This window comes from Pelobates fuscus, chromosome 9, assembly GCF_036172605.1.
Source record: "Pelobates fuscus isolate aPelFus1 chromosome 9, aPelFus1.pri, whole genome shotgun sequence".
Classification (NCBI taxonomy): domain Eukaryota; kingdom Metazoa; phylum Chordata; class Amphibia; order Anura; family Pelobatidae; genus Pelobates; species Pelobates fuscus.
The window spans coordinates 140291980-140317334 of NC_086325.1; the positions used below are offsets into that span (position 1 = coordinate 140291980).

Genomic DNA, 25355 nt, shown 5'->3' on the forward strand with positions numbered 1-25355 from the left:
AATATACACAGAATGGACATTAGCCAGCCTGGGGCTCTTGTTCTGGGCCGTCAATGATGCTCCAATAATGCTGCTGGAGATGCAGTTATACCTCAGGAGCAAAGTGGTCGATCTCAATATGTGCAGCGTTTCACAGCAAATCACTTGGTACTTGGAGTAACCCTTTGAAAATTCGAACGTAGCAGTGTCACTTTAAAGTAGATCTGGGCATTTCCCAACTAACCCCCCTGCTTCCTTGGCAGCCACGTTTTTGTTTTTTTCTCCTAAAATTACTCTTATTTACAAAGTTATGCATAGTAAAAAAGGACTACTTTGTCTTATGTAAAATCTGCAGATTGACAAAAGTTAAAAAAGGTTCCAAGGCTTTTGTCAACTTCGTGTATACTCATCTTCCTCCAGTGTTGCATTATTGATCCTCAGTGTTGACTCTCATGTTTTTGCAAGAGTCAACGCTGAAATCAGTGGAAGCAGCCAGTGTCCTGGCCATGCACATGATTTCATGACCAGGTGTAAAGAAGATAGGATTTCCAGGTGCTGCCATCTTAGAGACATTAAGACGGCGGCACTGAGAAAAAAGACTTGGCAAGACCAAAACAACTTCAACACTTTTAAATTTTATTATTTTATTATTTATATAGCGCCATCAGATTCCGTATCACTGTACAATGGGTGGACTAACAGACATGTAATTGTAACTAGACAACTGGGCCCTGCTCAATGAGCTTACATTCTGGAGGACGTTGTGCCAGTTTTGGGGCAAGTAAAGGTTAGTGTGGCAAAACTGTATACTTTATTCCCCAAGTTACTTTCCCTGCGTTCGGTAGATAAATCTACCAAACACCAACCACCCCTCTAGCTCATTAAGTTCAAAGAAACCACAGAATTAAGTGCTTTCTCTGTGTGTCCGCTGTTCGTATTACCGAATGCCACATGCTGGAGTAAACGGCGGCCATCTTGCCGCATGAACGCATGCAAATGAATTTTATGGGCCTCTTATGGGAGTGTTAAGGGCATGTTTAACTGTATCCCTGATGTGTATAAAAGCAAGCCATCTAGCCAGAATAAAATATCCCTGTTGTACCCTTCATCAAGTCTCGACTGATGTTTGGGTATGTGACTGACGAACCGCTGCATTTACTTTATGCAACTTGGATTTCGGGAACAGATGAATCAGTGCTCCAGGCGAACAGGCTATAATCACAATCACTATATCATCAAGTCCCTAGCCTTTTGGGAGCATACGAATGGACGGGTATACGAAATACCAAGCGTTGGTTACAGTTAGGATGGAGGGGGCTTCTGGTAGAGATCCCTCAGCTTGGAGACTAGGGATCAGTATAGTGACAGATCCACTTTAAATGGTTACTCCAAGCACAATGACCACTCCAGTGATTTGAAGTGGTCATGGTACATGAAGTGTGTATGTACAGTGTTTCAGTGAAACTCTGCACAGATTAAAAGCAGTTTGCTTTCTGGCATCCTGCAGTGTCAATAGTAAGGCTGGAAACGGAGTTCTGGGCTGACTAATGTTAAATCTGTGCATAGTATGTGTGTTATCAGCATGCATGCTGGGGACAATCGACCATGCACTGCCTCTGTTCCATGACGATCAACTCCTCCCCTCGGCCAGTCATCTGTGATGTCCCTCTTGCTGCTGTGAGGGGTAGTGATGTTAACAGAAGAGGGTCAGGCTGCCAAGAGAACTTGGGATCATAGGTAAGTTTATTTTTTTTCTTTCTTCTGGGGGACACCGTGCCAGTAAGGATTACTCTAATCAAAGAAAAGTGCTTTATTAAAACACAGTTTTCTAGTTGACTTAACTATTAAGTTCAGTACAGTTTCTAGTTTTTAAAGCAACAGTTTGGGCACCATAGCAACTTAATCAAAATGGGGTTGTTATGGTGTCAGGAGTTCCCTTGTGCTGGCTTACCTTCAGGGCTGAAACCATTCACAAACAATTTTTTTTTAATTCTTTATTTTTATTGTGCAGGTGGGTACATAACTTTGTCAAAACGCCACAACAGCGTATATATATATATAGATGCATACAGGTTAAGTAGTGGCACGAGAGTTTGCACATTTTTTTTATATATTACCAAGCTTAACATAATGAGTAGGTTTGTACAGTGAGAATTAAACAGTTAATAAGGCATGCTAACGGTGCTGGAAAACAATGTTAATTAAGTTGGTTTCATTACAAGTTAATAAAAACAGCAACATATATGGCTCTACTGTTGTGAGAACAAGGCCACAACACTTCTAGCATGACGGCCTTCCAGCTTGCAGGCAGGGTGTGTGTATGGAACTTATGTGTTTAGGGGAGAACCATTTAGGAGGGTCTGAGCAGCGTCGTAACTATAGTTAACCCCTGGGTGTCTCTGTGTAGCTTAAAGTGTACTCCACTTCAGGTAGGCGACTCAGGAGGCATAGGTAGCTTAGGCTCTAACATAGAATTACATGAAATGATATGTAGTGGCATATCATGAACTTGCCCCTTAACGTGTCTTGCTCTATCGCTGTGACCATGGACATCACCAGGTAAACAGTTAAACTAAGATACTGACGTAGTGTCCCTGACATTTCCCGTGTTGCTTGGGATGCGTCCTAAGTCTATTCATGATGGGCGGTCAGGTTCTATTTGCCGCACATATATAGATCTTCTACAGGCTATATCAGAGTGCCTAAGACTCGTTAGTAAAGATACGTGTAGGACAATGGTTGTGTGTATAGTTGTTCACTAACTTTAGCTGTCGTGTGTGGTGTGATTTTGTTAGGTACTAAGTAGGGAGTGTATCCCTTCACACTACTAACATGCTAGCTAGTCGTTGTGCTATGTGTTACATGGCATTAGTTACATGTCATTAATTACTACTGGCCACAAAACAATGCAGAGATGGTGCCGTTAACAGGGCAGAGAAACCAAATAACTCAAAGTTAATAAACAGAAGACCAAGGGAGAAAATCCGAACTTTGGTCGCCCAGGTGATGCCAGGCTGAGACAACTTTTGCCACTTAGCGGCTTTTAACGGAAGTCCAGCTTCACAGCTATTCTCGCGGAAATGGGCTCCTGTGCCCCATTGATTTGGTAAGTGCCGTTCTGTCTACCCTAATGGGGGCTGGCAAAATATGATAGTCCTTGCAGGCACTCACCTGGTACCAGTAACGTGTTTGTGCTGGTGAGGCCGTCGGAGGTCGTCGGATGCTGGTAGCCTACACCTCAGGTCTGTGTAGCTGTCCTCATTCAGCCGATGCCAACCTTGTAGGCCTGTCTGTGGCTCCGGGTGTGAAGGCATGGGGAGCTTCCCCGCAGGATGTTGTCTCCGATAAGCCTTGTGAGAGTCTTCTCGCCGAGCCTCTGTGTATGTAGTGTGCCGGTCAGACTGTCTTGCCAGAGCAGAGTTCGGGCAGTAAGTGGGCGGTGGAGGCATGTGGTTAGTCCAGTTAGGCTCGCGGGGTATTGCAAGTAAGTGCGTCGTGTGGAGAGATACGGAGTGGCCGTCGCGGTCGCTTTGTAAGTAGCATGGGTAGGACTGCCCTTGAGTCGTGGTCGCTTGGTTTCAGGTGGAAGGTAACTCCAAGGTAGGCTTTCACCTCCCAGGTGGGTATGTGCGCCTCTCGGCCCGGCATTTTCCGCCTCGCCGCCATGTTAGGGCTCGGCTGGGTGTCGTTGCTGTGGTCATTTGCTTTGTAGTTGGGGTCGGCTTGTGCCGCGAGTGGACACTCGCCTGGTTCTGGGCAGGTTTGTGCTGCTTACGTGCCAGTTTGCGCCAGAGTTGGCCCTGTGTGTGCCGAGTTGAGTGTGCGGTAGCCATTTTGTGTTCTCCTCGTGGTCGCTTTGATGGACGAAGCCCATGTGTAATATCAGCGTGCTGTTGCATGCGCTTTTCAAGCTTCTGCCAAAAAGCTGTAAATATTGCTTCCAGCTTTGTTGTGCAGTCAGCCTGCTCTGCATGACATTCTGCAGGTTTTTCTGTACTTTCCCTGTGTCGACCAGGAGCTCTCACGGCAATGGTCCCAGGGGTACACAGAGTCCGGTGGGTTGCAGGCTTTGTTATGGGGGTGATCGTCCCCAGCGAGGACCGGGATGACCCCCACCGGTCCAGAGGGGGGGTAGCAGAGCTGTTTCAGGAGTGTGAGAGTGCCCCCCGCCGGGAGATCGGCCGCCTCCCCCAGGCTTCAGGCTCCACTCTGGCTTAGGCCGCATGGCCGGTTCAGGCGTTTTCGTCTTGTTTTGGGCCGGGACAGGTATCATCCTGTTCCCCAGTTTTTCCTTAGTTGCTTTCTGGTCACCGTGGGTCTGTAGCGTTTATCCAGGATTGGTGTTTATTGGCCCACCGGCCATCTTGGCTGTCAGGCTCCACCCCCCATTCACAAACAATTTAACCCAAAGGTCCATGCTCAAGCCTCGGATCGCTCTGCCCCCTGTCCTTCTGCTTTCTTTATTAAAGAAGGCTTGGGCAGCATCAGGCAGGGGCACCACTAATTAGTTTACTTTAGAGTCTTCATAAAAACAGCTTAAAGCAGGTTTTTCTTTTTTTTTAGGCAATCTTTATTTATTAGGTTTTTCCATTTTTATCGAGTATGTCAAATAAGAGAGGGGTTTACAAAGGGAGTAGAGGGAGGGAAGTCAAACTGTTCAGTGTACAGAAGCGGTAGTAAACTTTTTAGTTACATAGCATTGCATATTTTCCTCTGTAGATATTCCGTCTAAAATCAACACAAGGAATCTTGCTTAGAACACGGGGAATGTCTGATGGGACCTAGTGGCCTCTCAACTCAGCTTCGTTTACTTAAATTCCAACTGAGATCAGTGTTTATATTTCCTAGGTTGTCTAATCGCGCTTGTCGGTGCTGGGACTCTCGCCTTTCTGAATCTCTTATGTGTGTTGTACTGATCAGGCGCAATTGTGCAACTAGATTGTGTATAACCAGTCTTCGTCGGTCACCCTAAGGAGGGGGGGGGACAGGTCAGGTGGGTGAGTCTAAGTAGTCAATGCCCCCTGTCCGAACTAGTTTAAGCCGATGTGATGCCCAGTGGTGGGAGTAGAAACCTCGACCCCGGTTACTCGAGCGTGGCCTTGTAAGTCCGTCGTTTCGTCTCAGTATATGATGACCATGACCGTATCTCCGTCTATGGGCCTTGAGGCGGAGGGGTTGTCGTATGGTCGGGGTAGGTTATAGGGCCGATGAGGAGGGCAAGGGGGGGGGGGGAGAGTCGGCAACAGCGGGTAGGTATCAGGTGATGGGTCCGCCCGCGCCACCCCGACCCATAGCTCAACACTTCGTGTCGTCACATACTCCCGTCTATTCGGTCCCCCGGCCCCGGGTACCCGTCGGTACACGAGCCGTGTATTCAATCCAGGGGGCCCAGAGCCTGGCGCACTTTTCCGCCGTCCCCCTGAGGTCCGCTGTGAGGCTCTCCATACTGTATATCTCTTCTACGGCTTCCATCCAGTTAGCTATGGTTGGGGCTATTGTGGTTTTCCAGCGAGTGGGAATTAGGCTCTTGGCTGCGTTTAGAAAGTGTCGCGTAAGGGATCTCTTGTATGCTCCCAGGGGCATCGCGGAGTGGTGTAGTAGCATCGGCAGGGGTTGCAATGGTATGTCTGAATCCAGTATCTCCCGGAGTTTCTCGTGGATTTGTCGCCAGAATGCCTCGATGGGAGGGCAAGACCACCAGATGTGTAGGTCCGTACCTTCGTTCGTCCCGCACCTCCAGCATGTAGCCGATGGTAGCAACCCCATCTGGAACAGCCTATGGGGGGTCCGATACCAGTTCGTCATGAGCTTGTAGTTAGTCTCTTGGAGCTTCGCACTGGACGTACCTTGATGAGAGAGAACGTGTATCTTCTCCCAATCCGCCTCAGAGAGGACAGAGCCCGTGCTTTGTTCCCATTTGGATTGGTATCTCGCAGGGGGGAGTCTGGCAGCCTGAATTATCATGGAGTACAGCGTGGAAATTCCTCGTGGTAGGTGTCGTTCCTCCGTGCAGAGGGTCTCAAAGCCCGTCTTTTTCCTGAGTAGTAGTTGCTTACCCGGGAGGGAGCTGTGGTAGTGTCGAATCTGTTGGTAACGAAACCGGGTGAGCCCCGTTGGGGGAGCTGAGGGGGTTAGTGTCTCGAGGGGTTTTAAGCGAGTACCCGCGCACCAGTCGCCCAGATATGGAGTGTTCAGGTCAGTCAAGTCGGCGATGTCCCTGGGGGCCAATCCGCCTCCAATCTCCGGGTTATGGATCACTGGGGTCAACGGGTTTGGGTTAGTGGTGAGGTCGAGTTTGTATCGTAGAGTCGCCCAGATCTGTAGGGTAGCTCCAATGAGTGGGTGTGAGCGAATCTCGTTTGCCTGCGCGGGCCTCGGTAGCCAGGTAGTCCAGGGTAAGCGCTCCTTGGAGGCGGCTCGCTCCAAACCTACCCATTGCTTATCAGTGTCTGGCACGTGCCAGTCTATCACCCTGAGGAGATGCGCTGCCTGGTAGTAGGCTTGAATCGAGGGTAGTGCTACCCCTCCCTGGCGCTTCGGCCTGATCAATTGCGTGTATCGAAGTCTGGCGACTCCCGAAGCCCATACGAAGCGACCGTGATTACGTGATTACCGTGGATACCTCGGTGAAGAAGGTTTTGGGGATATAGATGGGGATCGTCTGAAATAGGTACAGGAGGCGCGGCAGGAGGTTCATCTTGACCGCGTTTATTCTCCCGAACCAGGATATACAAGACCCTCCCCATCTTTTCATGTCCGTGGCCAGAGTCCGCAGGAGGGGGAGGAAGTTTTCTGCGTACAACTTTGTCATATCTCTCGTCAGCCAGATGCCGAGGTATTTAATGCGTTGCGTGCACCACCGGAAAGGGAAGTTAGCTTTCAGTTGGGTTGTTAGGCCGGGGGGGAGCACCAGGGGTAGTGCCTCGGATTTCTCTGTGTTCAGGCGCAGGTTGGAGAGCGCTCCATACGTATGAAAGGCCCGCAGCAGGTTGGGAAGCGTTATTATCGGGTTACCAATAAAGAAAAGCAGGTCATCCGCATAGGCGGCTACCTTGTGTTCCGTGTTAGCTACTTTAATTCCCGAAATGCCCCCATCCCGTCTGACCGCCGCTAGAAAGGGCTCCAGCGTGAGGGCAAACAGGAGGGGGGAAAGGGGGCATCCTTGTCGCGTGCCATTGTTGATGGAGAAGGCAGGGGATAGTGCTCCGTTTATCCTCAGGCGGGCCTTCGGGGACGTATATAGGGCCGCTATCCAAGAGCGAATGTTTGGGCCGAAACCCATATTCCGGAGGGTTTCTTCCATGAACTGCCAGTCGACTCTATCAAAAGCCTTCTCGGCGTCAGTGGAGAGTAGGAGGCCCCCCCGGGGAGAGGACTTAGCGGAGTGGATTATGTTGAGGGCTCGGGTCGTATTGTCCTTCGCCTCCCGTCCCGGGATGAAACCCGTCTGGTCCGGGTGTACCAGGTCCGGTGCTACCTCCCCCACGCGGCGGGCCAGGATCTTTGTGAAGAGCTTAAGGTCCGCATTGAGGAGGGAGATAGGCCTATAACTGGCGCAGGACGTGGGGTCCTTACCCTCTTTCGGGATCACCGCTACTGTAGCCATCGGGGTGTCCTCCGGGAACCTCCCACCCTCCAGCACCGAGTTAAGGCTCGTCAGCAGTTCAGGCAGGAGCAGTTCCTCAAATGTCCGCAGGTATGCCACCGGGAAGCCGTCCGGCCCCGGGGCTTTGTTCGTCTTTGCTGCCTTAAGGGCGCCTTTGAGTTCCTCCAGGGTTATGGGGGCGTCTAGGTCCTCGGTTTGTGCCTGTGTAAGCCTCAGGGTGAGATGTTGCTCCAAGTATTCTTTGATGTCAGCCCGTCTCCGCTGGACCGTCTCCGCATCGTTCTCTTTCGGTAGGTTGTACAGTTTCGAGTAGAATTCCCTGAATTCGTTCATGATGGCTTCTGGCTTCCGCTCGGGGGGCGAATTAGCCTTTTGCAGGACAGTAATGCGGGACTGTCTCCTTTTTTTGCGAAGCATGCGGGCCAGTAGGCGTCCGCATTTGTTCGAGTTCTCGTAAAAGAGTCTCCGGGACCTGCGGAGTGTATGCGTCAAGTTTCGTGACAGAAGGGCACGCAGGTTCCTCCTCGCCTCCAGCAAGGGGCGGAGATTATCCGCCGTCGGGTCGGCTCTGTGTGTTTTTTCAAGCTGCGCTGCAAGTTCGTGTAGGTCCTTCAGTGCAAGGTTTTGTTCTCGTTTGCGTCTCGTGCAGGTCTTTATAAAGTGGCCGCGTAGGACACATTTGTGGGCTTCCCATCTTACTTGAGGAGAGGTATCCGAAGCTGGGTTCTCTAGGAAGTAGCGCCGAATGACCTCCTTCGCTTCCGTACATACTATTGGGTCCCCGAGCACCTGTTCATTCAACCTCCATTGTCTGTTTCTAGGTTTAAACAGGGGAGAGCGCAGCGAGGCTAGAACTGGGGCATGGTCTGACCATATCGTCGTCTGGATGTCGCAAGACATAAGGAGGTGTAGATATTCCTGAGAAATCAGGATATAGTCCAGGCGGCTATGGCCATGGTGGACCTGTGAGTAGAACGAGAAGTCCTTATCTTCAGGGTGGAGAACTCTCCAGGCGTCGGCCAGTCCCGCGTCGCGTAGAACCTTCCCGACCGTCCGGATACAGAGACCGGAGTGTGAGCTGCAGCCTCTGGAGGTATCGAGACTTGGGTCTAACGGAACATTAATGTCACCGGCAACGATGAGCAAACCCTCTCGGAACTGTTCTAGTAGTTGGAGGGTCTTTGAGAGGAATCGGTGTTGCCCCGTATTCGGGGCGTAGAGTGAGGCCAACGTGTATTTCTTATCGGCAATCGTACCCTTAAGAAATAAGTAGCGCCCGTTAGGATCGACTTTCGATTCTGAGCAACAGAACGGGATGTGTTGGGCAAAGAGGATTGCCACTCCCGCCCTTTTTGCCGACTGGTGGTTTGCGAAATACCCAGTTGGGAACCTCGAGTCCCCCAGGGAGGGGGGGGCAGTACCCTTAAAATGGGTCTCCTGGAGGAATGCTATAGAGGCCCGGGCCGTCCACAGGGACCGGAGCAGGTGGGACCTCCTTTCCGGGGTGTTCAGACCCCTCACATTGTTGGTCCAGAGCCGCAGGGGGGCCGGGCCAAAACCACCACCCGAATGCCCCGCCATAGCCGACAGGGAAGGCGGGGGGAGAGTACTGTGGGCCGGGGGGGAGGGAGGCAGGTAGTCAGGGGGGAGGGCGGGAATGTAGGGGAAACCTGTCAAGTGGGGGGGGGGGAAAGAGGGAGTCCGTGGAGTCGGGAGGGAGGTCAGGAAATAGCGGATAACCCGCTATCAGAATTAGTTGGACTTGACTGTGTGGGAGGCGTCCGACAGGTCTGAGTCCCCAATCCCTTTAAATAACTCAGTCACCCGCGGTCCTCCCGTCCGTCACCCTCAGTCTGTCCGCGGGGTCGTACGCGAGATCCGTACAGGTAGAGTCAGAGCACTCTGTGTAAGGCGCGATGAGACAACTAGTATGTGTAAAACTACAACGTCCGGCCCTCGGCCGTTCTAATATGAGCAAAACAAGCATAAGCAAAACTAAAACTAATACTAAGGTCTAGGTACGCATCTGGTTTCAACAGGCATTTGACAAGGTAGGGGGACTAACTCTCGTCTAACTGACCTGAACAGGGCCTGTACCTTTTCTGACAGTGGGGTTGAGTAGGCCGCGGATGCGTATGTTCTGGCGGCGGCTCCGGTTCTCTAAGTCCTCTACCTGTCGCCTCAGTGTTAATAGGAGGTTCCCTTGTCTAGTGGTGGCAATCTCGGCCGACCTGTGTTGGGACCGGCTGGCCTCTGCTTCCGTCTCCAGTGCCTCCACCCGTACCTCCACTGCTGTCAGCTCGGTGCGTATGGCGGTTATCTCCTCACGCATGGCTGCTCGGAACTCCTTCAGCATTGCAGTAGAGTCCGCCTTCGTGAGCATGCTGGACGAGATCCGGGTGAGTTCTTGCCTAATCATTGTTAGTGCGTCCATCTGGTCTCCATCTTCGGAGGAGACTCCCGCGCTTTCCGCCTCGAGAGAGGCCGACGCCATCTTAGCAGTCGGCCCGGCGGAGCGAGAATCCGACGGCGTGGAAACAAAGTCGTCCAAGGTACCTCTACTGCTCCTCGGGGAACCGGTGTTGGGGGTACCCAGAAGCAGGTGTCGCTTAGTTCTCACCATTTAGGGCTCGTTTGCAGGCTTAGATAGCTGTGAATATAGGCCGAGGGCACGGAGCTCACCGTCTACACGTCTGCTCTCATGCACGGTCCGGCCACGCCCCAGCAGGTTTTTCAAGCAGTTGGAGGGCAGCCGTAAAGAATAGGACCAGAACTTTATTTTCCCCAGTACCTGGTCCTCTTGAAATTCTCCATTTTAAGCAACTAACTGTCCCTTCTTTTTTTTAGCTACAGGAGAATGTTTGACTTTAATTATTCCTAGTATTCGGGGTTCCAGAACTTAATTTTCCCGAGTTTAGTAGACTAACCAGTCTCTTATTCCCCTTGTAGGTCCTTCATTTTCCAAAATATGGTACATCAGACCATCTTTCACTGCAATATTGGTTCAAGATACCAGAAGCTTGCCATTCCTGGTTTAGTCATTTGGAAGCATTAAATATTCTGCCAATAAACATAACAAAGGGCAAATATTTTTTGCAAGTCGTAACTGATTAGGATAGACATATAGACAGCATAATAAACACACATAAAATATGGCCTTTTTAGATAGCGAATAGGCAGACATCAGGAGTCAATTGTTCCTTATCATCTGTTAAAAATCATGGTTTCTATATTTACTTCAAAATTATTGTGTGTGAGACTGCGACTTAGGAAGTCGGGTTGTTGTTTTTTTTTGTTGTTTTTTTAAAGATTGAAAGTTCCTTACGTTTGAAGATATATTAAAGTCTTATTATTAACCCCCTCCCGGTGTTAATATTCTACATTGTGAAGGTTGTCATTCATACAAGAAGACCAACCCACAGGAGAATTGTCCACTATTAGCACATTGACCACGGAACTGTTCCGCAACAGTAGGGGTCCAATCCTTAAGGGCTCCACCACGCCTTTTGGACGTGTGCTATAAGGAGGGGGTCTGTTTTTCTGACCCCTGTTCTGGTATTCGGGCTCCTTGGAGAATTTTTTTTTTCTTTTAAACTTGTGTAAAAGGCATTTCCTCTTTTGCCAGAGATATTCAGCTACATAAGACCTCCCTCAGTCCCAGCAGTTTCCTGAAGATTGTTCATCCAGAGTACACAGAGTGTTGTGTGAATCGGACAGAGCTATTGAGACAGCTGTTCTCTTTGTTATATCTCCTCTCTTGTAGCACCGCACACTTTTTCATTATATTTTCCATATTACTGCTCTTTCGTTCTCTCTCGCTTTCCTTGACCTTCGTGTTTAGAAACCTACTTCTCAAGAGGAACAAAATCTGGATTTCTCTGACTGTGTTTCTCTGTGCTTCGCTCTGTGCCATTGCATCCATCTGTGAACTTGGTCGGCCTCTTGCTACAATCACTTCTTTAAACGACACCCCTGGACTCCGGTTAAATCATCCCGAAGGAGAAAAAAACGCAGAATGTGGGGACTCCGGCTGCTATTTTTCTGCATTTGTCTCACTCTGGGGAAGACATGTAAGTTTCTATCATTCTTTAAATATATTTTAAAAAGTTTTACCAACCTAATAAGGATGCTAGTTCTGTATTCCTACTGAAATCACATTTTTTTTTATTTAAATAATCTTGCTTACACAGCCTTTAAATGTATTTATATATTTTTGAGCTTGATGGAACTGGAATGTTTTAAGTTCTATGTAGATAGTAGTTTGAAAAAATGTGTGGTCTATTTTTTATTTTTAAAGTTCATTCGTGGTTGTCTCATCCCCATGTACAACAATAATTGTCAGTGTTCCCACTGAGGTGCTCAGCGGAACCTGATGATTGTAGCTTTTATTATTTTCCAAATAAATAGTCCTTTATGCTGATGGTCTGTTCACCTTTAATGAATCAGCTTAATTTTCTGCAGGCACTATACCTCAATCCATTTCAAAATCTCAGGTTAATATAGGACAGGGATAGGTAACCTTCGACACTCCAGATGTTGTGGACTACATCCCCCACAATGCTCTTAAACCCATAATGCTGACAAAGCATCATGGGAGGTGTAGTCCAAAACATCTGGAGTGCCGAAGGTTGCTTATGCCTGATAATAGGATAACTTAAGACATATACCAAGCATTCTTTATAATTTTAGCTTTTACCACTTCCACTGGAAGGTCATTCCAGATATCTAACGTATTTTCCGTAAAGTGATGTTCCCAGACCTTGATACTACATCATCAACATTGTATCTTTAAATCCTGCCTAATTGTTTTGCCTTTTCCATATTAGCCTTCTCAGATTCCCATACAGAATGATGAGAAAAAACTTGAGATAAGGAAAAGATTTGTTGTTGTTGTTGTTGCGTACATTAGATCACCAAATTGAGCATTTAGGGAAATAGACTGATTAATGGGGAGGAGAACAGACTGCAGATGTTCTGACACAGATGCTTCATGCAGAAAGCACGTGAGAATTTAGGAAGATTTTGGCAGGCGCAAAAATATCAGGAACAAGATACTCAAATTAAGAACCTCTCTCCCACGCTAAAGTTTCCAAAACTTCCTGCAGTTCCCCCCCCAGAGAGCTGCTTTCTGTAAGGACTATTTTTTTTTTAAGATTCCCATTAACTTAACTACCTAGAGACTTTTGCTGCATGTTGTAAAAATGGTCTGTGTTAGAACGAGAGGCCCTGCTTTCCAGTTTACAGTCTCTACAGAATTCTCTCCTTAGTGAATAACCCTGTAAATATTAAACTGTACTATACTGAAAATAAAATTGCAAAATTAAGGCTGAGAAATCTAAGGTGGGTTGGGAATTCCAAATCAACTATTGATGCTTTGATTTTTAATACACTAAAGTTATTTACTAAAGTGAGGGCATCAATTCTCATCATCACTTGGTTTATGACAACTGAGCATCCCTGAGATTGTCATATTGTGTTAATCTAGCGGCTAACTTTGTCTTGTCGTTTTTGTAGCTGATTGATAGTGACCTAACCTTTGATGTGCCAGCTATTATAAACATCTGGCTTAGTATCTTGTGAAACATAGTCAATCATACCTGTAAGGTCAAAGGTTAGCTATCACCGTCTTCGAAAACAAGCTGAGCATCATGGGAAAGCATTGGCAACAAAAAACTGGAGTGGCAATAGTTAACTGTTACAGATTTGAAAAAAAAATTAGCTGTCAGGGCATCCTGGGAATTGTAGTACTTAATACCTGAAGTGAAAGAAATATTAGTCTTTACTGTGGTCTTCTGTATTCTTGGTTGACCTATACATAGGAGAATTGTATATCAACCTCTGCTTGGGGGATAGTCTACATAATGTCTCCCACCTGGGAGAAAAGCCGAGTTTGTATCTGTTTCAGATGTGATCTTGTATTCTTATAGTGTAATACATTGCGTAGGCCCCGTACAGTGACACTTCTAAATCAGGGATGAATCTGCACCCTATCAGACCCCTTCCAATTCTTATTTTTATTGATATGAATATAGAGCCACAGCACAGTACAATTAGAGAATAGGTATAACTGGCATTGACAACGGGTACTTGACATACATTTTCAGGTTAAAGTTGAGGCTGAGAAGTTGAGGGTTGTGATGGTATCCCAAATGCTATATAGAATGTACATTTTGAAGGAAAGTCAAACTAAGAACGAGTTATCACAAATCCCTAAAAGTCCATCTTCTACTATATCCAATATAATTTTCTATATGTGTGTTTTGAGAGTTACATCTTGTTCTTCAACTCCAGTGGAAGGTAAATTCACATAGGGCTATTTCATCGGTGCCAAAAAGTTAGATCCCGGATGTTTTACAACTACAGCTTCAGTGAGAATTGCATTTTGCATTTTATACTTCAAACCTGAGATGCTGCCAGTACTGCAGACCTTAGCAAAACAATAACTACAACGACATTGAACAGATAGCTCTTGTTCTAGTTGTAGTTGTAGTTCTATAAAATCAGGAGATCTACCTTTTGGGCACCCATGGCTGCCCTTTGACGAAAAATGTACATCTTGGGTTATTTCCTAAATAGAGCATCTCACTTGGCCAACCACAGAGATGAAGCTCACTTGGGTTCTAATAACCTTGGACCTCTGAAAAAAATTTTTTAGCCCTTCCACAGCTTCCCAAAGCTTATACTGTGGTTGTTGAGCTTTGTTTTAAAGTTTCACTCTTGAGATCCTACCATTGTCCATTGACTTACCATGAGGGTTCTCATTGAAAATCAGAGTTTCGCAATGGTTTGTGCTTTTGCAAAGCATTGTCACTCCCTAGCTGTGCTAAGTGAACGAGACCCTTAGACCATGGCTTTGCATTATTGTCTTGTATCCATAGTAAGAGTTTTGCTTGATAGCCTAAAGTACCTAAACTTTCAATGTGCTGTATATATGAGTCTGCATTATGTGCTAGTGCTGATCGAGTTGAACTTTGTCAGAGGAAGGGAACAAATATAGTGTAGTATATGCAAATAATCCAATGCAGGGTGTAGTAAATAAATAAAAGTCAATACACTCACATGGTAGACACAGAAGCCAACCATTTGGCAACTGTCCACAAATCTAGTATAAAATATGAATACAAGTACTTGTTTCCCTCACCGGCTTGTCCAAAATATTAGCCCAGACCAAATAATTTATATTGAATGTTCCCGGCTTCCTTCCCTCTGCTGGATTCTCCAGCAGGCGAGGGGATGCAGGACGTGATGACGTCAGGGTGCATGCTACAAATGTCAGCGTGATGGCAAGATGTTTGCCCTTCCTTTTATCTTACTCTCTGTTAAAGCCACTATAAGCCAAAAATTCCTTATCATGGCAGGCATCTCAACCTATATCCCCCCACCCCCAGATATTGATGAATTACAACTACCATGATTCTCTGGTCATCTATAGCATTCGAAGAATTCTGGGAGTTAATTAATATCCTTGTCTTGTGTTATCACGTTTAAACCTATACAATCAATTGACACGTTATCACTTTTTAAACTGAATTCACTTAGCGCACGTGCAAACATTGCCAAAAGCACATACTAACCTTTTGTATTGATAATTATTCATCAATATAAATACCGGTGCCAACTTTTCCTTAAAGTGACATATTTTTCTGTGAAATATACAGAAACACTGTGGTGTTTAGAGTTATTTTTTATATTACGCAAAAGCTCCCCTATCTCAGGTTTTAAATTCTTGATGCTGTGTAGAGAATGGCAGTACAGTAAGTAGATTATAGTGCAATTGCAGAGTTAATTTGTATTAGAAAAAACTCAAAAAAAAAAAAAAAGTTTTCTTTGCTCCTAATCTGGACTTGAAATAGTTAGATAGATACTATGATGCTTTAAGCTCATTTACGTTGGCAGCATTTTAACCTGAAGTTGGCGCTCTGACGCCCACCACATCTGCCTGCCAGCTTCTGTTCCTCTCTGCACTGTGATATAAGGAAGTGTTAGCTGGTCAGCTGCTCACTCGCAACCTATCAGTGGGTGCCCATTGAGAAAAATAGTACGTACGTACCAGTGCAGATAGCATCAGACACCTGGAAACAGAAGTGCTGGGCACTGGATACCCCCCCTTTGGGGTTAAATCTTTTGCTAAGCAGTTTAACTGCAACAAAAATAAGGAGACATACCTGTCCCCTTAACAAAAGGTGTTGCGGGCAGGACTAGGAGTGATTTTTAAAAGCAGGGGTGCACAAAATGTAGATCCTCAGATGTTGTAGAACTACAACTCCCATGATGCTTTGCATGCCATAAGAATGACAAAGCATTAAGGAAGCTGCATTTTTAAAACATGTGGGGATCTAGTTTTTGGGCACCACTGTTTTAAACCAATGCACTCATTAATTGTGCAAAACTCAGGCCTCTCAGTTGATGAACTTCAACTCGTGTCAAACTGTGATTGCAGTAGGCTGGCAAACAGTTGTGGGAGTTGTAGTTACACAGCAGATAGGTGATTTTTGTTCTACACTCCTGCAAAAGGAAAATGGCAGTTCTTAACTTCTCTATTCCGTGCATGTGCTTCTTTTTGTTAATTTTGTCATTTGAGGGGTTCTTTCATAACCACTGCTCCCCTCCGCGACTTAAACATAATGTAGAATGTATAACTGGTGCGCTAAATGCAGCTTATTTCGGTGATTGTTTTAGCTGGCCGAGAATGTCAGGATTCATCATTGTGTGAGAGCAAAAGAATTTGCAGGTTTTACACACACGCCACCATATCTGAGAATGCTCTCATTTGTTGTGCACGCTATCTAGACACAATTACAGCAAACCATTGCGATGAAGTTATTTGCCGTATGGATCTTTGCTGTAAAGATGCACACAGATTCCAGGTTGCCTTGGAGAAGATTAAGACGATATTATTTTTCCAAATCAGAATTTTTTTGCCTACATTTTACAACTGGATTTTCGGCGCCCTACAATTTGGCCGAATGAACTCAGTTTTATTAAATGAACTCCACATGGTTATGCGTTTATCAGAGAGTGACAGCTTGCCGAAAGCTACAGAGCCAAATGTTTATTATGATGGGAGTTGTAGTCAATCAAATGGGGGTCAGCAATTCTCAAATCTCTGCGGTAATTGGAGGGAGGGCCCAGACATTCTGGTGCCTGGTCTATTAAAACCAGCTTTGTTTAATTCAGCAGTCATACGTTATTGTCAATAAATATGCCCATGGGCCTTTCTGTGCTCACAGATAGGAGTATTTCTTGTCTGTTAAACATGAATATACAATACAGCTGTGTATGACTTCTAAAGGAGGGTGTTTGTTTACGCAACAAAGAATTGTGGACAGCTGACGGGGGAGAGGGGTTGTTAATTTTAGTTTTAAAAAAAACTAGGTTGAAGATTTTAAATTTTTTACAATGATTTTGTTCCAATATATTAAATTCTATTGTCAGTTATTCGCGGTTCCCCGCTTAGCGGTTTAGTAGATCACTCTAAATGTAGTTTTGGCTACTTTCTCAATTAAAAATTATAAATATATATGGTATATGACTATATTCCCCATAATTCTTTGCCAGAAACCAAAGCTGGATGAAAAAATATAGTTGAAAAACTGTAGACTGTCATCACCCCTTTAAATTTTACATTTAAAGGGACATTCTACTGTGCCCAAATAAGAAAAATAAATAAATCACTTTTTAGTAGATATACCCCAAATGAAAACTTGCATGCATTTAATTTTGCATTTTTTCATTGGAGTTATATCTAAAAACAGCTTGCCAAACCTGCTGATCTCTTGTCTGCTGTCTTTGCAAGCCTTCCTCTTCTAACCCCGCCCAGACTTTCTGTGACTGTCCAATCACAGACTGCCCAATACAGCTCAATGAGCAGTCTTCGCAAGGCAGCTGCTCTGGGCAATTGCTGCCTCTTGAGTTCAGTGCAAATAGGCTAACCGAATCACAATAACGTTGCCTGCTTGAAAAGCCAGTGGGATGTAACTAGTATTATTTATAAATTTATATTGAAATCTGTACTATTTCCAAAATGAAAGAACAGGACAAACTCTTCACACGTAAAGCTTTTCAGCAAGCCTTAAGTGTTTTAGGGGTCTGGAGTGTCCCTTTAAGTAGGCTTAGTGATCAATTTACATAACTGTGATTACAACTCAGGGCTCGAGTCCTGCAGGAACGCGTAGGAACGGCATTCCTGCACTTTTTTTAGAGCAGGAACGCCGTTCCCGTTTGTGGTCCTGCAGGCACTCCCCAAATGCCCCTGTGTTCCCCCTGTCATGGGGGGCCCAAGAGGTGGCCTAATGGCCACCTGAAGGACCCCCCCGGCTGGCTCTTGTCTCGCTGTCAGACGCGGCGAGGGAGCTGTGTTCTCTCTGCTCCCTCTCGCCGCGCGCCGTTTGCTGATGCCGGGAGTCGGAATATGATGTCATTTCCGGCTCCCGGCATCAGCAGAAAGCCCGCGTGGCTAGAGGGAGCAGAGAGAACACAGCTCCCTCGCCGCGTCTGACAGCGAGACAAGAGCCGGCCGCACTGAAGCCCCACTGGACCCCAGGGACAGGTCCACGCCAGCTCTCCAGGTAGGGAGGCTGGGTGGACTTTTTTAAATTTAAAAAAAATATACAAATAATTATTGTGTATATGTGTGTGTGTTGTGTGTCTGGGAGTGTATGTATGTATGTATAAATGTGTGTGTGTATGTGTCTGGGAGTGAGTGTGTCTGGGAGTGTGTGTGTCTGTGAGTGTATGTATGTGTCTGTGAGTGAGTGTGTCTGGGAGTGTGTGTGTGTGTCTGGGAGTGTATGTATGTGTGTGTGTGTGTGTCTGGGAGTGTGTGTGTCTGTGAGTGTATGTATGTGTGTGTGTGTCTGTGAGTGTATGTATGTGTGTGTGTATGTGTCTGGGAGTGTGTGTGTGTATGTGTCTGGGCGTGTGTGTGTGTGCATGTGTCTGGGAGTGTGTGTGTATGTGTCTGGGAGTGTGTGTGTCCGTGTATGTGTCTGGGAGTGTGTGTGTGTGTGTGTGTGTCTGGGAGTGTGTGTCTGGGAGTGAGTGTGTGTGTCTCTGAGTGTATGTATGTCTGTGAGTGTATGTGTGTGTTGGTGTCTGTGTGTGTGTGTGTGTATGTGTCTGGGAGTGTGTGTGTCTGGGAGTGTGTGTGTCTGTGAGTGTGTGTGTGTGTCTGTGAGTGTGTGTATGTGTATGTGTCTGGGAGTGTGTGTGTGTCTGTGAGTGTATGTGTGTGTCTTTGAGTGTGTGTGTGTCTGGGAGAGTATGTGTGTCTATCTGTGAATTTGTGTGTGTGTGTGTGTGTCTTTGTGTGTCTGTGAGTGTACGTGTGTGTCTGTAAGTGTATGTGTGCACCTGAGTGTGTGTGTGTACGCGTTTATATATGCATACAAGATTTGGGTTTTTTTTGGTGGTGGGGTGGGGGTGGAACTCGAGTGAGTTCCCACACTTTATTCCCCAGGACTTGACCCCTGTTACAACTGATTAATGAGATCTAAAATAACTAAAGATTGAAAAATATTTCTGAGAGGTTGTGTAGATGTTGAGGATTATCTATATCAGTGGTTCATAACATCTGTGTTCGAACCCAAAATTGTGTCCCCCATGTCGTTTTCAGAGTGTATTTTGTTTTATAGTATATTACCATAGAAAAATTTGTCACCGAGCTAATTTTTCAATTGCAGAATGAGTGATCAAGCTAATATAATGTACATAGTTCGGGCACTTGGAAAATAAAATGTTAACAAGAGCTGATCTATACGAAGTATCAGAGGATCACAGAATGAGTCTGTAACAAACGCAAATTCTTCCTCGCAACTTGTTCCATGGGCTGCGTCTGTCCGTCTGGCTGGCTCCATCCTGTTAACATTTGCATGCAGTTGAAGTGCTCGTCCATCCTGTTTCATGCTCAGCTCTGAGGGTTCGGGATTTGCAAGCTACTCTCTAAAGACTACTGTTCAAGGAAAAGGAACTGATTAATTTGTCAGTTCCTCAGAACTCTGTCTTTTTTATTAAAACTGTTCCCTTTTCTCTCAAAGCATCAACCTGCTTCACCCCTTAAGATGCTGTTTTCTTGCTGTTTTCTGTATTTGTACCTGTTTTCTTTTATTTACATCCCGGATCTCTCCAAAATTTTCCCTTTCTTCCAATATATAAATCTTGTCTCAGTTCTCTCCTGTCTGCAGCAAACTGCTTTTTTTTCATTAGACCTTTTATATTCTAACACACTTCTCTCTTACTGTGCTTACCTTCTTCAAACTGTATGTGGGTTATGTATACTGTACATATTCTGGGACACACGTCGCATTGTTTCCTGTGGTGAAACATTGATGTGCTAAAATATACAGCTTCAGGAACACTCCAAGCACCATAACCACTGCAGCACATTGTCGTGGTTATGGTACCTGGGTAAGCAGTCAAACCGCTTGCTAATGTTTCTTATTCAGTTTATTTATAACCCCCTAAGTGCCTCTCAAGTTTTTATTTCACCGCCTCTGGTACCTGCAGCAATTCTGTAATAAGCTTTCTACTTTTTCTGTCTCTGTTTTCTCCGCTACATAAATCAATGCCAATTTTTTTACCTCTTAACTATTTTGTGATTGTTATATTTTCTGTGACTTCAGTTTCCTGCCATTACTGTGCCACTACTTTCCTGCGTCACTTCTCTTCCTACCTCTCTCATATTTCTTTTCTCTCTCATCCCTACCCAGGTGCCTCAGCACAGTCTCTATCTCTGTATCTCTGTCATTTTCTGATGCGTCTACAAAAGGAGCCCTTACCTATCATCATTCCTTTTGGATACCACCACACACATCGTACCTACATTCAGGTGCTTACATGGCTCCACCGTATGCTTCACTGTAAACTGCCCAGAGTTAGCATAGCTAACTGCGTGATGCCACCAAACATCCCGTTGTAACCGGAGGATACCACACTCACACTTTTCAGGTGCTTATCAGAGCCAGGTTTGTCAAAACCCAGTTTAGTAGATAAAATGAATTAGGTCCAGGCACTCAGGGTTGCTACAGGAAGGCAGGTTTATTGAAACATGAACTGCAACGTTTCGACCTACACAAGCATGATAAAGACATATGTGTATGCCGAAATGTTGCAGTTTTTGTTTCAATAAACCTGCCTTCCTGCAGCAAGCCTGGACCTAATTTATTTTGACCTAGTCTCTCAGTCATACACATCTACAAAATAGATCCCTCACCTGTTCCTCACCATACATCATTTCTCTTTGCTCTCTCCACAATTCGTACACCTGCTTTATATGAACATTTGCTACTGAATCTGGAGTTTGTCAATGGACCATCTGCAATCTATCACTAGTTGCCCAGTGCTTTGCTGTGTCTGTATGGTACCCAGTAAACCTCTGCCCTCTGTAAGTACGTGTATAATTCATATTCACATGCACTCTATAAATCATGTGCAGATGCCAGACAGTTTTAGCCAGCACGCATTATTAGCCTGTGGCTTTTATATATATTACGGTATATATCAAGCAGTCTACATTATGCAAGCTGTTATCTACGTAAATCAATAATAAAAAAAAACGAATCTGAAAACCCAAGACGTGAGATAAAGGGTTAATCAATTTCACGAATATCATATCTAGCTAATGCTGAACCCATTGGAGCTGTCTGCTGGGTGAGACGAGTTTTAAAATTAAACAAACCTCATGCAAATGTATGTGTAATAACTTCTCTCTTAACGTTCAGTATATACAATCTGCAGTCAGTAAATGCTCTTTAGAACCATCCTAAATATTCCTCTTACACCCAGTGCCTCCTCTGGCCTCCTATTCTTTAACTTTCCTTCGGCCAACCTGTGTGCTTTTTTCTGATTCTGTCTGAACTTGACTGGCATTCCCCTTTCCTTGTTTTGTTGCACAGCTCTTGGCTCTAGGGAGACACTGAGGCGAGCCATGACGCTTAATCCTGGGCCTGGAGGGGGGCGGTGGTGACTCTATTTATTTTTGATTCCAGAGAACTTCCCTTTTTGCATTTTCTTCCCTATCCGAACTGTTAAGCGCCTATCCTGGCACCCGCCTGTGTGGCTTTATCTGATAATGACTTAATGTGGTGCCTGCTGGCCTGTGAGTGACGCAGGGGCTACAGTAAGGGTCAGGGAGGGCCGAAGTGGTTTTTGGGACAGCCCCTACTATCAGTAACACCAAATAAAGACAATGGTTTTTTTTTTTTTTTTTAGAATAACCAGAACTACACTTAGTCATATACAGTGCAGAAGATTAATCCTGTCTTTATTTTTGGCTGAATAAATATTTAATGCAAGACGGATTTCTAGCACGTTTACGAAAAAGTCCCCTAAATTTTACCAGCTAGGAAAAAAAAAGTTATTTGCAAGAAAACAAATGGAGAGGTGCCCACTTGAAACTCTGTGATATATTATTGGTCATTAAAAAAAATCTTACCGTTACTTAGCAAATGTTTTTTGTTTTTTTTAGCAATGTGGCATTTACAGTATTAACCGTCGCTGCTTTCGCTGTGGAGTCCCTGTGCTGAGTCAGTGTGTGATGGTAGTGGCAGTGTGTGATGGTAGACTTCAGCATTCTTAGGTAGAGCACGGGAGAGAGAGGTTGTCTGTTGCATCCAGATAAGGGATGTTTGTACCGCTGGCAGGAAGCGTTGCATAATAGTGAGGTTTTAGGTCTGTGACCCTTTGCAGAGCATAGGATTGGAGCCCCGCTCATTAATTAAAGACTATTAATCCATGTGTCTGTCCTCACCCCTACAGCAGGAAGCTGTCCACTGCCTGAGGGCAATGTAGTTATTTATACGCCACAAACCAAAAGTGTGTGACTTCACTGCACGTGGTCAAACAGAAGGGAACTCCATCTTACCGGACTGTCCCTCCCACTGCTGAGTGACAAATAGAGACTGTCCCAACTATAGACTGATGACAACAGGAAGTCTTGGGCTCTGTGCCACCGTCCTTTTAATGAAAGGTTAAAGGAAGGGAATATTTCATGTTTTCTGCAAGCCACAGGGATACTGAGTTAGTCATTGGCGTTAAAAAGACAAATACAGGCAAGTTTCAGTACCATAGCTGCAGCAAATCCAAATTTGAACCCTATGGTTGATACCTTTATGTATTGAAGTTCCTATGGATTCAATGGGGAGTTAACCTATAATGGTCAGACAACCATTGTTATTAGAGTTCTATCCTCCCATAATCACCAGCCAACCATTTGAATTGGAGTTCTATGCTCCCATCATGATTGGCCAACCAGTGGAATTCAGAGTTCTATGGTCAGACAGCCACTGAAATGCAGGGTTCTATGCATCCATCATAGTCAACCAGACACTGTAATGCATCAGTCTCTGAATTGAACTATTTTCCTAAGCAGGAACTTCCATTAGCTCTCCTAAGCTAACCCTGCAGTGCAGTGCTAGATCACTGGAGAGCATCAGCTCATCGGCTGAGTGGGTGTCAGGATTCACCTTTTTCTCGTTCCCACGATTGTTCCTACATTCAGGACACACTGTTTTCTCCTTTCTTCGATAGTTCCTACTCCCTAGTAGACATGGCCACACCTCCATGTAACGTACACAACACCCGTCTTTTAAAAGGAAGCATGGTGCACAGGGCCGGCGCCACCTGTAAGCGCACCTTAGCAGGGGGCGCCGGATCCCTGTGTCCGGAGTCCCCGCTGTGGCTCCTCATACTGCGCCGCCTGAGCGCTTTAGCAAGCCCCAGGCGGCGCAGCACTGCTGTGTGGAGGGCGGCTGGGTTTGAGTGACCGGCAGGAGGGAGGCGCAGAGCGCTCCCTCCTGCTGGTCTCTTAATGTAGCTTGGCCGGGCGGCACGGAACGCGGGACAGGAACCTCTGTTTCCTGTACCCGGCCGTCGGCGGAATGACAGGAAGTGCTCACTGAGTGAGCACTTCCCTTCAGTCCGCCGGCGGCCAGGTACAGGAAACAGAAGTTTCTGTCCCGCGTTCCGCGCCGCCCGGCCACGCTACATAGGCAGGGGGGGGTAAGGACCGGGGGGTGGGGGGGTGATGACCAGGGAGGGGGGTGTAAGGACCATGAAGTGAGGGGTGTAAGGACCATGAAGGGGGGGTAAGGACCATGAAGGGAGGGGGGTGTAAGGACCAGGGAGGGGGGTGTAAGGACCAGGAAGGGGGGTAAGGACCATGAAGGGAGGGGGGTGTAAGGACCATGAAGGGAGGGGGCTGTAAGGACCATGAAGGGAGGAGGGTAAGGACCACTAAGGGGGGGGGGAGGGTAATGACCACTGGGGGGGGGGATTACCACTAAGGGGTTTGGGAGGGGGAGGACCACTAAGGGGGAGAGGGGGGAGTGAGAAGACCACCAAGGGGGACTGCAGAGGGACAGGGGGCCAAGGGAGAGCACTAAGGGACAGAAGGGGAGAACACGGAGGGACAGGAGGGAAGGGGAAATCAATAACTGACAGGAGGGGAGAGCACTATGATTTTTTTTTTTTTAAATAAAGAGCTGCTCCCCTCTCAGTCCCTATCCTACCCCACAAACCCTCTCTTTTACACTACACACATACATAATGCACCCCCCCACACACACACAGAAACATACAATGCATTCCAACTCACACACAGACACACCTGAAACACACAATGCATCCCTTACGTTCACACAAACACTCATTCTCTTACACACAGAAACAAAATGCATCTCTTACACAATCAATGCACCCCTTACAGACACACACTGCATTAAATTACATACACAGAAACACACCTTGCACCCCTTACACACACACACAGAAACATACAATGCATTCCTTACACGCAAACACACACTGCACCCCCTATAAACACACTACATCCCTTACACAAATTGGTATCCCTATACACTACATTCCATAAGAACACACACACATTGCATCCAGTCTACAAGAACACATAAAACATCCCCTACACACATACACTCCACTTCCTGTGAGAGAACTCATGGGTGGGCCATGTAGGTATTTATGGGTGGGCATTGTAGGCATACTCACGGTCAAGCCCTGGGGGCCCAGACCTTGAGCTGTGTAATGGGCCCTGTTCGTTAATTGTTGTCTCCAGAGAGCCTCTTCTACACCAGACCTGTGGAGCCAGACTGAGCCCATCATCAGCCTCTTGTCCTCATCTGGTGGTAAGTAGGCCATCCAATATATTATTAGTGGCACTAATCTCTAATTTACCTCACATTAAATGGATACTATAGTCACCAGAAGCACTACAGCATAATGTAGTCGTTCTGGTGTCTACAGCCTGTGCCTGTAGGCTTTTTAATGTAAACAGTCTTTTCAGATAAAAGACTGACTGTGAAGACTGACGTTGGCAGAGCATATGGGCGGGGCATTGTGATGTCACATGGTGGGCAGGACATATGGGGGGGGGGGCGGCAAATGTTTTTTTGCCTAGGGCGGCAAAAATCCTTGCACCACCCCTGATGGTGCAACAGTATATTGCTCTATTATTTAGTTTCAGCTGATCGATACAGAGTTGTCCTGCTTGCTCGGCCGGTTCTGTTCCCGGTAAATTTAAAGCACCATGTTGTTTTACTGCACTTGTGTTTTTTAAAAACTCTGCCTGATCGGAGCCTGATAGTGGGCAACTGCAGGGCTAAGCTCAGAGTTCTCTGTCGTTGGTAATGGAGGCAGGGAGCAGCCCCCTACTGACCCCATGTAAAAAGTAAAATCGTTCTAAAATGGTTTGTCTGCTTACAGTGGGCACTGATCTCACATAACAACTACAGGGCCCTTCTGGCATCATAACCACCAT

At 46.2% G+C, this 25355-nt stretch overlaps 1 protein-coding gene across 1 annotated transcript in view; it reads left to right on the forward strand.

The window, feature by feature from the left end:
- The first annotated feature begins 11153 nt into the window (after positions 1-11153).
- The window catches only part of ENG (endoglin), a 46926-nt gene continuing 32724 nt past the window's right edge, over positions 11154-25355 (forward strand). Inside the window, exon 1 of the mRNA XM_063432570.1 lies at positions 11154-11655. Coding sequence (XP_063288640.1) covers positions 11601-11655 — 55 coding nt within the window. The 5' untranslated portion in view covers positions 11154-11600. The remainder of the gene's footprint in view (positions 11656-25355) is intronic.